The sequence below is a fragment of the Melospiza georgiana genome, chromosome 16 (genome assembly GCF_028018845.1).
Source record: "Melospiza georgiana isolate bMelGeo1 chromosome 16, bMelGeo1.pri, whole genome shotgun sequence".
NCBI lineage: Eukaryota > Metazoa > Chordata > Aves > Passeriformes > Passerellidae > Melospiza > Melospiza georgiana.
In genome coordinates, this window is record NC_080445.1 from 2151123 (window position 1) to 2161371 (window position 10249).

The 10249-nt window shown below is 52.1% G+C and overlaps 1 protein-coding gene across 1 annotated transcript; it reads left to right on the forward strand.

Moving 5' to 3' along the window:
• Positions 1-2096: 2096 nt before the first annotated feature.
• Positions 2097-4945, forward strand: B9D1 (B9 domain containing 1). The gene is made up of 7 exons (XM_058035593.1): positions 2097-2167; positions 2716-2784; positions 2865-2976; positions 3041-3137; positions 3534-3596; positions 4564-4631; positions 4737-4945. Exons 1-7 carry the CDS (start codon positions 2111-2113, stop codon positions 4862-4864), a joined length of 594 nt encoding a protein of 197 aa, XP_057891576.1. The 5' UTR covers positions 2097-2110; the 3' UTR covers positions 4865-4945.
• The last annotated feature ends 5304 nt before the right edge of the window (positions 4946-10249 follow it).

Here is a 10249-nt window from a genome sequence, read left to right on the forward strand (position 1 = left end):
GTCCTGGAGAAGAGGAGAATGTTTTAAACAGCCAGGAGAAACAGCAGCATTGCTAAATAACACCCATGGGGTCACCACCATCCACAAACCTTCATCATGCTTGGAAATCAAACTCTCTGATGGAGCATTAATTAAGTTTTCCAGCAGGATAAAACTACTCCCTTGCTTGGGATTTCACTCTGCTCACAAAGATTAAAAATACAGCTAATTAAAACAAGGCTGGCATGCAAAGAAGGGAGGAATAAAAAGTCTTGCTATGGCTGGGAGGGGACAGAGTCCTTCCAGATGCAGGTACAGATGACTCATGGCTGCCGAATAACCCCCCTGCCGTCTCTCTGCCATGGGGAAGGTCTCCTATTGCTGGGAGAACTCCTCCAGCAGCTGTATATCACCTGCCAGGCAACAAAAATGTCCTGAAATTGGCTCCAAGGTAGCTGGTAGCCAAGTGCAGTGTTAATTAAACAGCCTCACTAGCTGCTCCAGACAGCTGCTCCAGAACTGCTCTACTTCCCCCCCCCCCCCCCCCCCCCCAACCCTGATCATTTTCAGTTCAAATGAATTCTTTTCCCTGAAGCATTTCTGAAGGGCTGTGGAGAAAGGATAACATTTCAGGCATTCTCTCCCATCCCTCCTGCTTCCCTGTCCCATTCTTCTCTCAGCCAAATTTGTTTGGCCTGAAAAACTGAGTTGAAATAGGCACTGACAGAGAACACATCTACTGAAATGTGGAAGGGCTCCCTCCACTCCTCCCACACTTCCCCAGAGGGTCTGGCAGCAATGAACCACCCCAGAAATTCCTCAGGGAGAGGGGAAGGTGGCCGGGGATGTGGAAAGGAGGAGAAGCATGAACCACAGCCAGGCTGGACAGCCTCCATGGCACTGACATGGTGTGTGGGCAGCAAATTCCCTGGCACAACCACAGTCCTGATGGGCCATCACGGTGTCACCAGTCCAGAACTGTCACAGCACCGGGCCAGAACTCTCCCAGCACCAGGCCAGCCGGAGAAGGAGCTTGTTTACCCTCCCCTCTTCTCCTGCTTTTATTCCTTATGTCCCCATCAAATCCAGCTGTCCCTCTGGGCACCATCTCCCAGGGTCTGCCTCACCCTCTCCCCTCCTTGCCTCTGTGTCAATTTATTCTGACTGGCTCATTAATTCATTTTGCTCGTTAACCAAAAGAAATCTCACCAACGATAACGAGTTTTAATACAAATTAATTCTTCTGGGCCAGCCCCATCCTGTCACCCTCACACCGTGGCCATCTTCAGAACAAGTCACCCTCAGCAGATCTCAGCGGGTGCAGCTCTTAGAAAGCCCCAGCACATCCATCCTTATTTACACACCAAACTCCCCCTTTCCTTTTTTAATTAGAGCAGGATAATTAACGCAGCACCGTGCTGTTCCCTCCTTTTCCCGCCCCCATCCACACCAGCGGTGTGAGGGCGTTTCTCCCGCTGGCCATGATCAACACCCGCCCTGCTGAGGGCACCGCGGGACCCTCTCCTCAGCGCTGGGGCTGAGCCTCCAGAGAGCACAAAATCCACCATTTCCCTCCTTCTCCCTGCCAACACCAGCTGCTCTGGCCCTTGCCCGGCAGCATCATCTAGTGGCCATGGCCTCCACACATGGAATTGTAGGATCGGGAATATCCCGAGCTGGATCATCCCAGCCCGTCCTGGGATCCCGCCCGGCTCCAAACACCCCAAACCCCCGCCCTGGGCATCCCTCAGAGCGCTGTCCCTATAGTCCGGCAGCTTTGGGGTCGTGCCCATCCTGTGGGCAGGCCGAGCACCGGTTGGGGTTGCTTCAGGCTGATATTAAATGATAATAATGATAAATAAAGTTCTGGACACGTGGCGGTGCGAGGATAACGGGGCAGCGCCGGGCGGGCTGTGCGGCTGAGGGGAACGAGGAGGATCCGCCCGGAAACACCCGTGCCGGGGCTGCCGGGAGCTCCAGAGGTGGGGCGGCCACGTTTTGGGGCGATTTTAGGGTGATTTGGGGGCGTTTCGCGGACCGGGAGCCCCGCGAAGAGAAGCGAAGCGCGGCGCCGGGGAAGTTTGGCCGCTGCGCCGCCCCGTCCGTCGCCACGGCAACCGGCGCGCCCGCCATGGCGGCGCCCAGCGTGTTCCTGCTGGCCGTGAGCGGCGAGATCGAGAGCGGGGAGGTGCGGGAGAGCCGGGGACACCGCGGGACACACACCGGGACAGCGCGGAGGGAGGGGGGATCGCCCTGGGCCGGTCTCGGTCCCGGTGCTGCGGCCGCCCGCGCGGGATGAGAATCTCCTCCCATGATCCTGGCCGGCCTCAGCCCCAAACCCAACCCATCCTCATCCTGCCCGACCCTGCACACCCTGAGCCCCAAATTCAACCCATCCTCATCCCGCCCGACCCTGCACACCCTGAGCCCCAAATTCAACCCATCCTCATCCTGCCCGACCCTGCACACCCTGAGCCCCAAACCCAACCCATCCTCATCCCGCCCGACCCTGCACACCCTCAGCACCCCCATAACCCTGCCTGGCTTCATCTCCCTTAACCCATCCCTGTCTTAACCCCTCCCAAACTCATCCCAGCCTCATTCCCCAAGCCCATCGAGTCTGTCCCAGTCTCGCTGGCACATCTGCCCTCAGCACCCTGACTCGGGCAGATCCTCACCCCCAGAAATTCCCAGTGAATTCCCAGTAATCCCTCCCTCTCTCTCTCTCTCCCGCAGTTCCCGGGATTCGATGACCTCTACTGCAAGTTCTCCTTTGTCTACGGCCAGGACTGGGTCCCCACGGCGGTACCGCACCTGTCCCCCCCCCGTGTCCCGCTGTCCCCACCCCCGGGCTCGGCCCCAGGCTCACCCCCTGCTCCCCGCAGGGCCTGGAGGAGGGAATCTCGCAGATCACCTCCAAGAGCAGCGTCTCGCCCACCACGCTGGTCTGGAACTTCCCCATCGACATCACCTTCAAGAGCACCAACCCCTTCGGCTGTGAGTGCTGGGGGGGGGTCTGGCCCTGGTGCCAAAGCCCCCCCTGACCCCCGTTTCCTTGCAGGGCCCCAGATTGTGCTCAGTGTCTACGGGCCTGACTTCTTTGGCCACGATGTGGTCAGGGGTTATGGAGCTGTGCACGTGCCCTTCGTGCCAGGCAGGTGAGTGCCAGCCTGGCCTGGCAGGGCTCAGACACATCCTGGGCCGGTTGTTCTGCTGTTCCTGAAACAGAAAAAACTCCCAAAAATCTCCTCACTGTGCCCTGTCGGTTCACAGAGATTTTCTGGCAGAATTCTTTCATCATTAAATAAGTTTTGGTCATCCTGTAAAGCCCCAACTGGCCTGGAAAAAGGCCAGAAATGAAGGTCAGTTCCTCACACAATAAATTCTCATTTATTGGAGGATGGAATAGAAGAAAATCTGTTGTTCCTGTGCAAACAAACCCTTTCTATGTGAAGGGAAATTTCCTGGTTTGTCAGGAATTCTGTGCCTTCATAAATATAAAAATCCTGAGGTTTTTTCATTCCTGAGGTTCTGGGCTCTCCTCTTTGTTTCAGGCACAAAAGAATCATTGCCATGTTTGTCCCAGAGTCCACCTCGAGGCTGCAGCAGCTCACCAGGTAACAATTAATGACTTCCATTCATTAAGGAATTCATTTCTCTCCTGTTCTCAGCCACAAAGGCATTTGCAGCCACTCAGTGGTGCAGAGGTGTCACTGCTCTGTGCCATAACCAGCTTTGTGTTCTGTGGGTAAAAATCACATTTTCAGGTATCTGGGTATTTTGAACTTATTAAAAACAAAATTAATTATATTCATATATTACAGTAATATCAACACACTATATTAATATAATATATAGTAATATAACATATTATATTAATATATAATACAACAGACATATTAATTACCTGCTAACTGCACTAAATTACTGCCTGAATCTTCTTGGGGCTGTTTTGGAAGGACAGCCACAGGAAGAGCAAACCCATTAAAAAACAATTCCCAATCCAATTTTTTTTAAGAAATTCAGGAAGAATTTTTCAACAATATCTTTGCCACAGAAAGATTCTTCTAGCCCAGAAAAAAACCCTGGATTTAACAAAATCTGTATGAAACCAGTTACATTTTTTTTCCTTAAGGCAAAACTTACCTTTGATTGAATTAGATCAATAAAGAGAATCAGGTTTCAAAACCCTCCTGGCAGTCTCACTGACATCCATCTCATAGCCTGGATCAATCTCAGCCACCCAATTCATTATTTTGTAGTTTGCATTCATTATTTTGCATTTTGTATTCAATGATTTTATTTTGCATTCATAATTTTGTATTTTGCATTCAGTTTGTATTTTAAATTAATTATTGTGAACTCAATAATTTGTATTTGGAATTCATTAATTTGTATTTTGAATTCAATAATTTTGTATTTTGTATTCAACGATATGTTTTCTGTATTCATTATTTTGTTTTTGTATTCATTGTTTTGTATTCATTCATTTGAATTCATTAATTTGAATTTTGTATTCAATATTTTGTGGTTTTTATTCATTCATTTATACTTTGCATTCGTTAATTTGTGTTTTTCTCCAAGCTGGTTCACAGGGAGGCGCCCGGAATTCACCGACCCCAAGGTGGTGGCGCAGGGAGAGGGAAGGGAAGGTGAGTCCTGGCAGCTCCTGCCTGCTGCCAGAGAGCTCCTCGTGAATCCCTTTCATTAATCTTTAATTAATCTTTAATTAATCCCATCCCCTCCCCTGTGTGCAGTGACCAGGGTGCGCTCCCAGGGCTTTGTCACCATTTCCTTCAACGTGATCACCAAGGACCTGCACAAGCTGGGCTATGACGTGGGCCAGGCTCAGAGCCCCGGGCCCCAGGGGCTGCAGGGCCTCTGAGCCCCCCAAAACCCCAGGGGCTGCAGGGCCTCTGAGCCCCCCCAAAACCCCAGGGGCTGCAGGGCTTCTGAGCCCCCCCAAAACCCCAGGGGCTGCAGGGCTTCTGAGCCCCCCCAAAACCCCAGGGGCTGCAGGGCCTCTGAGCCCCCCAAAACCCCCCAAACCCCAGGGGCTGCAGGGCCTCTGAGCCCCCCCAAACCCCAGGGGCTGCAGGGCCTCTGAGCCCCCCCAAAACCCCCCAAACCCCAGGGGCTGCAGGGCCTCTGAGCCCCCCTAGAGCCCCCCAAACCCCAGGGGCTGCAGGGCCTCTGAGACCTCTAAAGCCCTGGGGCAGCACAGGGGCTGCAGGGGCTCTGAACCCCCCAGAGGGGCTACATGACTCCTGAGCCCCCCAAATCCCCAGGGCCTGCACAGCTTCTGAGCCCCCCAAACCCCAGGAGCTGCACAGCTTCTGAGCCCCCCAAATCCCCTACACAGCCTCTGAGCCCCCCAAAACCCTTCTGAGGGAAAGGAGGAGCTGCTCCAACTCAGTCACTCCAAAAAACACCAGCCCAGGAGGATCTGGGGTAACAACCAAGCCTGATCCTCCCAGCAAGGCTGAAGTGTTGTGGCAATTGATGTCATTGGTAACATTCAGTGTTTTATTGATAATTATTGTATTTTATTCAGTGTTTTTAGGGGTCAGGCTGTCTCAGAGTAAGGCCTGTAACAAAATATTTTTATAGCAGCCTTTTGTACACCTTTTTATAGAGTTAATGACACAAAGTTTAGAGCTGTAGCAGTTTCCCTGCAGTTAAACTTTGCAAACCCAGTTTCTCTTCAGTGATATTTTTTTTTTTTTGGCAAATGAGGAATTGAAATTATTGCACCTTCCAAAAATGGTCCTGTGAAATGCATCCCCCTCTAAGCTTTTTTAGGCTGAATAAATAAACTCTGTTGTGTCAATGGATTCATTTGTTTTTCTGCTGATAAAGGAGTTTCTTTGTTTGTGTCAGGATGTTTTTAAGCCCTAAATCATCTGAGCTCTGCTAAACTTAAAGGTAGAGGAGAAAAAGAAGTGTTTCAATGCAGTGACTAACTGCTGAGTCATTTTCCTGTTTAATTTTGGGCATGTAACCTCTTGTGTTTGACTGCAAATCCCAGGAGAACGACACCATCTCCCTACAAGGGAACTACCAAGACCTCCAAGTGTGGAAATCCCAGGAAAAACACCCAGGGATGAACCACAGATCCTCCAGGCCACAGCTCAACAAAACACCAGGGCAGAGATTGTTCTGATCCACAGTGGGATGGAATAAATTTAATTTCTGAGATCATAAGGTAGCCACTAGAACATTGCTGGGAGCAGCACACCTTTTATATGACATAGAAATACTTTTCCCAACGTATTTAAGGATAATTTTTCATTATCCTTGAAACGTTGACTTGTTTTTGTTGACTCCACACTTCAGTGGAGTTGTTTTGGCCGTTTGTAATCTCTGAACTGAGTCACGTTGGAATCCAAATCCAGAAGCATTTCCTGTTGGCCCAGAGGAGACCTGAGGAATTTTGTTTCCTTTTCAGCAGTTTGGGAAGCAGGATAAATATCAGAGTTTGAAAGGCTTGGGAGGCAAACACTGAACCTCCTGCTGCTGCCCAAGAGCCATTTCCCCTGGAGCACAGTTCCTGCCCACATTGCAATGCAGCAAAGCTGCACAGGAGCCTGGCACAGCCCAAACCTGGGCTTTATTCACAGCCAGCTCCTCACCCTGCTGCTCCAGAATTCCTCCTGTTCCAAAGGAACTCGTGGGTGTTTCACCCCAGTGGGACCAACCAGACCTGACAGCTGAGGGGAAGTTAAAAACAATGAAAAGCAAAAATCCTGAACTCTGTAAGACAGGATTAAAGAACCTTGAGGTGTTTAAGCTGCTCTCTAAGCAAATCCCACACTCCTTCCTGCATTATTAGACTTTTTGCCTATTCTCTCTGGGTTTAGCTGGATTTTGGGGTGGTTTGGGGCTCCTCAATTGCTTGAGCACATCTAAGAGCTTCACTTACCTTCCTCACTGGGCAAGTTTCCTGTGAGTGTTTACCTCAGGGCATCACCAGGGGCTGATGTTTGCAGTTTCCCAAACCCAGTGCAGTTGATATCCCTCAAACTTCTCCCAGAAATGGCCCTGCTGCTGCCTTCATCATTTCCTGGTTGAAATCTTTGCACCTGGGGACAACCTGTGAATAAAGATGGACAGGACACCGTGAGCAGGGAGCAGTGACAAGGAAGGGATTTAGGATCCCTAATGGTTACCTGGAAGTTAAACCCTGGAAGCAGCAGTGATTTAAGAACAGCCAAATCCCAGTAAAACCCAGCAGCAGAGGCTCACCCAGCTGGAACACCCTGCTCCCTTTCCTGGTTAATCATTCTCCCTTCTCTTCAAACCTGCTCTGAAATTCCCAATCCCACAACAGCAGCACGAGGCTCTCAGCTGGAGCTCTGCTTCCTGCCCCTGAAATCTCTCCCAGATGCTGAAATTGCTCATTATCCTCTGAATTCCAGATGGGCAAGGGAAAAAATAAAAAATAAAAATCTTCCTGGAGAACGAGTGCTGGCACAGGAGGGGCTCCAAGGCCATCACAAACCAGGGACCTGGGAGATGTTTGGGGTCCCTGCAGCTCTCCTGGCCTGGAGCTGCTTTGGGGTCACTCCATGGGAGTTTTCCTGCTGTTCCCCAGGGAGGGAGACAGCCAAGGACGGGGTCTGAACAGCAGCTTGGGGATCAAACCCTCCGGGAAAAGGAGAATCATTCGGGCAATCCTTAGGAATTGGCATTTACCGCGTTCCTCCCGAACAGCAGCAGCAGCTCCTGCCCTCTCGTGGCTGCTCCCAACCCTCAGGAAAGCGCTGGAAGTGATGACAACGATTAACTCCGAGGCTGAATGAAGAATTCCGAGTTTTTCCCGTTCCTCCGTGGAAGTGGCTCCGTGCTGGCTGCCCTGGCAGTGCCCCTTGTCCCCAGAGCAGGGAGCAAACACCTCCGGGGGATCGGGGGCTGAGCCAGGGATCTGAGCATCCACAGAGGCTGCCAGGCTGCCTCACACCAGCAGCTCTGGGGCAGCTGGGAGTGATCTCCATCTGAAAATGAGATGGATTCAAGCTGACAGCAGCTTCTCCCCAGCAGCAGTGTCGGGCTGGGAGCAGGAGATCTGTGAAATGCTCCAAAGGAAACAAAATTAGGGAAAAAAAAAATCAAACTCTCAAGCACAGAGCAGAAACGAAGAAAATAAAATTGGGGATTTAGCTCCAATTTTTGACAGGTTTGTAGTGTTTTGTCCCATTTGTGCCACTGGAGATTTGGGGGGATGAAGGCCCTGGATCGTGCTGGGCACAGATCTGGGGGTCACAGGACAGCTGTGGGGGGAGCAGTGGCACAGCCAGGCTGGCACCACAGCGTGGGACATTCCCTATTCCTGGGGAACAGCAGAACCCCAACCCTGGGCCTGTGCCCTGGGCTGGCAGCAGCTGGATGGGCTGGTGGCCCTGGAGAACCCACCCAGGACATGCCCAGGGTGTCCCTCAGACCTGAGCCCCCTTAGCTCCAGTTTGGGGTGTTTTCCAGGCCATTTTTGGGATGTTTTCCAGGCCAGTCTTCCAGGCCACACAACCCCCAGCAGAGCTGGGCAAAGGCCACCCCAATCCCACCCTGTCCCCTCCCAACATCACCCTCAGGCTGCAGAGGGGATCTCTGAGGGCCTTTTCCATCAGCTGAGTCCTCTGGGAGGCAAACGTGGGGGAGCAAAACCCCCAAATTCTGAGACACACGAGGAGCCACCTCCACCTTTGGAAGCAAAAACTCCCAAAGCTGCAGCTCCCACCCAACTCCAGGGCAGCCCCAGTGGGTTTGGGAGCACAGGACAGCACAAATGCCTCAGAACCCATCCCTGGGGCATGGAAAGCAGGGCTGGGCCCCCGGGAGGGAACAACAGGAGCTGCATTCCCAGCAGGATCTGAGGGATCCAGCCTCGTCCTTCAGAGGGAAGAGCAGCAGACACATGGAACTGCTGAAGGTGTCTATTTTTGGCTCCCTATTCAGGCCAGGATATTTAAGTACCCAAATTCACCTCAGAGAATATCATCACTCCATTTAGTGCCAGACTTGCTGATGAAGATATTAAAAAAGCAGAAAAAAAACCTCCTCCACCATCACCCAACACAACCCCAGGCAGCCCACAGACTCCAGGGCTGCTCCAGCACGGCAGAACTGGCTCCTGGAGCTTGGAAAATCCATGGATTTCATTCCATGGCCAGGAAAAACCCTTTAGGAAGAAGGCGGAGCTGATTTTCACAGGTTCTAGGGGAAGAAGGACATGAAGGTGTCTGATGATTTTCCATGGCAGGAATTACTCGAGGTGGTTCAGCTGTGGTGCTGTGGAGAATTCCAGGAGGGTTGGGGATGGATGGGTGGGATTGGGAGGAGGGTTTGGGAGTTTTGAACACGAGGGGTTCATAAATCCCACTGGTGCCCTGAAATGCAGCCTGCAGGGTGTTGCAGAGTGCCAAAGCCAGAGCACGAGATGGGCCCTGCCCTTTCCCCACAGCAGAAGGGGCAGAGCTGCACCCTCAGCCCAGCACAAAGAGGCAACACAAACCTCAGCAAAATCTTAAAGCAGTGTGGGCAAGGGGAAGCCAAAAGATAAATCCTTATCTTCCTCTGCAGAGCAGGCAAATCCTCCTCGCTCCTCTGGAGAGGAAGAGGAAGAGGAAATGTGGGATGGGGGAGCAGCTCTGCAAGGTCAGCAGAAAGCTCAACCACAGGCACAGCTCTGCTCACCATGGGCTGGGGCAGCTCAGGCTCCCCTGGCTCACACTGCCAGCAGAATTCACCAGAATGCAGCAGAATCCACCAGAATTTACCAGAACCCACCAGAACCCAGTTCCTCTGGACAAGATCAGAGTCCCCACAGCTTCCAGCCTGAGCCATTCCCACATCTTCCACACAGGGAGCAGATTCAGCTGCAATTGTGCAATTCCAAGAGGCAGGAGTGGAATCAGAGCCCCAGAATGGTTTGAACCTTAAAGCCCATCCACTTCCAACCCCAACCCCTTCCCCTGTCCCAGGCTGCTCCAGCCCTGCCCAGCCTGGCCCTGGACACTCCCAGGGCAGCCCCAGCTCCTCCAGGGACACTGGAGCCCTCCTGGGGCAGCAGCTTCCCCCAGCTGAAACCAGAGCAGAGATTTTCTCCCCAAAGCTGCCTTTCCCACAGTCACATCTCCAGCATTAATTAGTGACCATTGATTAGTGATCAGCCTGATTGGCTGCAAACGAACCTGGAGGGGCTCTGGAGAGGCAGCTCCTGCTGCTGCCTGCTAATGAAGTGCCCTTCAATTAACACAGCCGGGATTAGAGCCTG

Excerpts from the sequence above, each read along its gene's own strand:
- B9D1 (XM_058035593.1), top strand. The coding sequence starts at position 2,111 with ATGGCGGCGCCCAGCGTGTTCCTGCTGGCCGTGAGCGGCGAGATCGAG. Across the intron at positions 2,977-3,040 it reads GAGCACCAACCCCTTCGGCT|GGCCCCAGATTGTGCTCAGT; the intron begins GTGAGTGCTGGG and ends GTTTCCTTGCAG. Across the intron at positions 3,138-3,533 it reads GTGCCCTTCGTGCCAGGCAG|GCACAAAAGAATCATTGCCA; the intron begins GTGAGTGCCAGC and ends TCTTTGTTTCAG.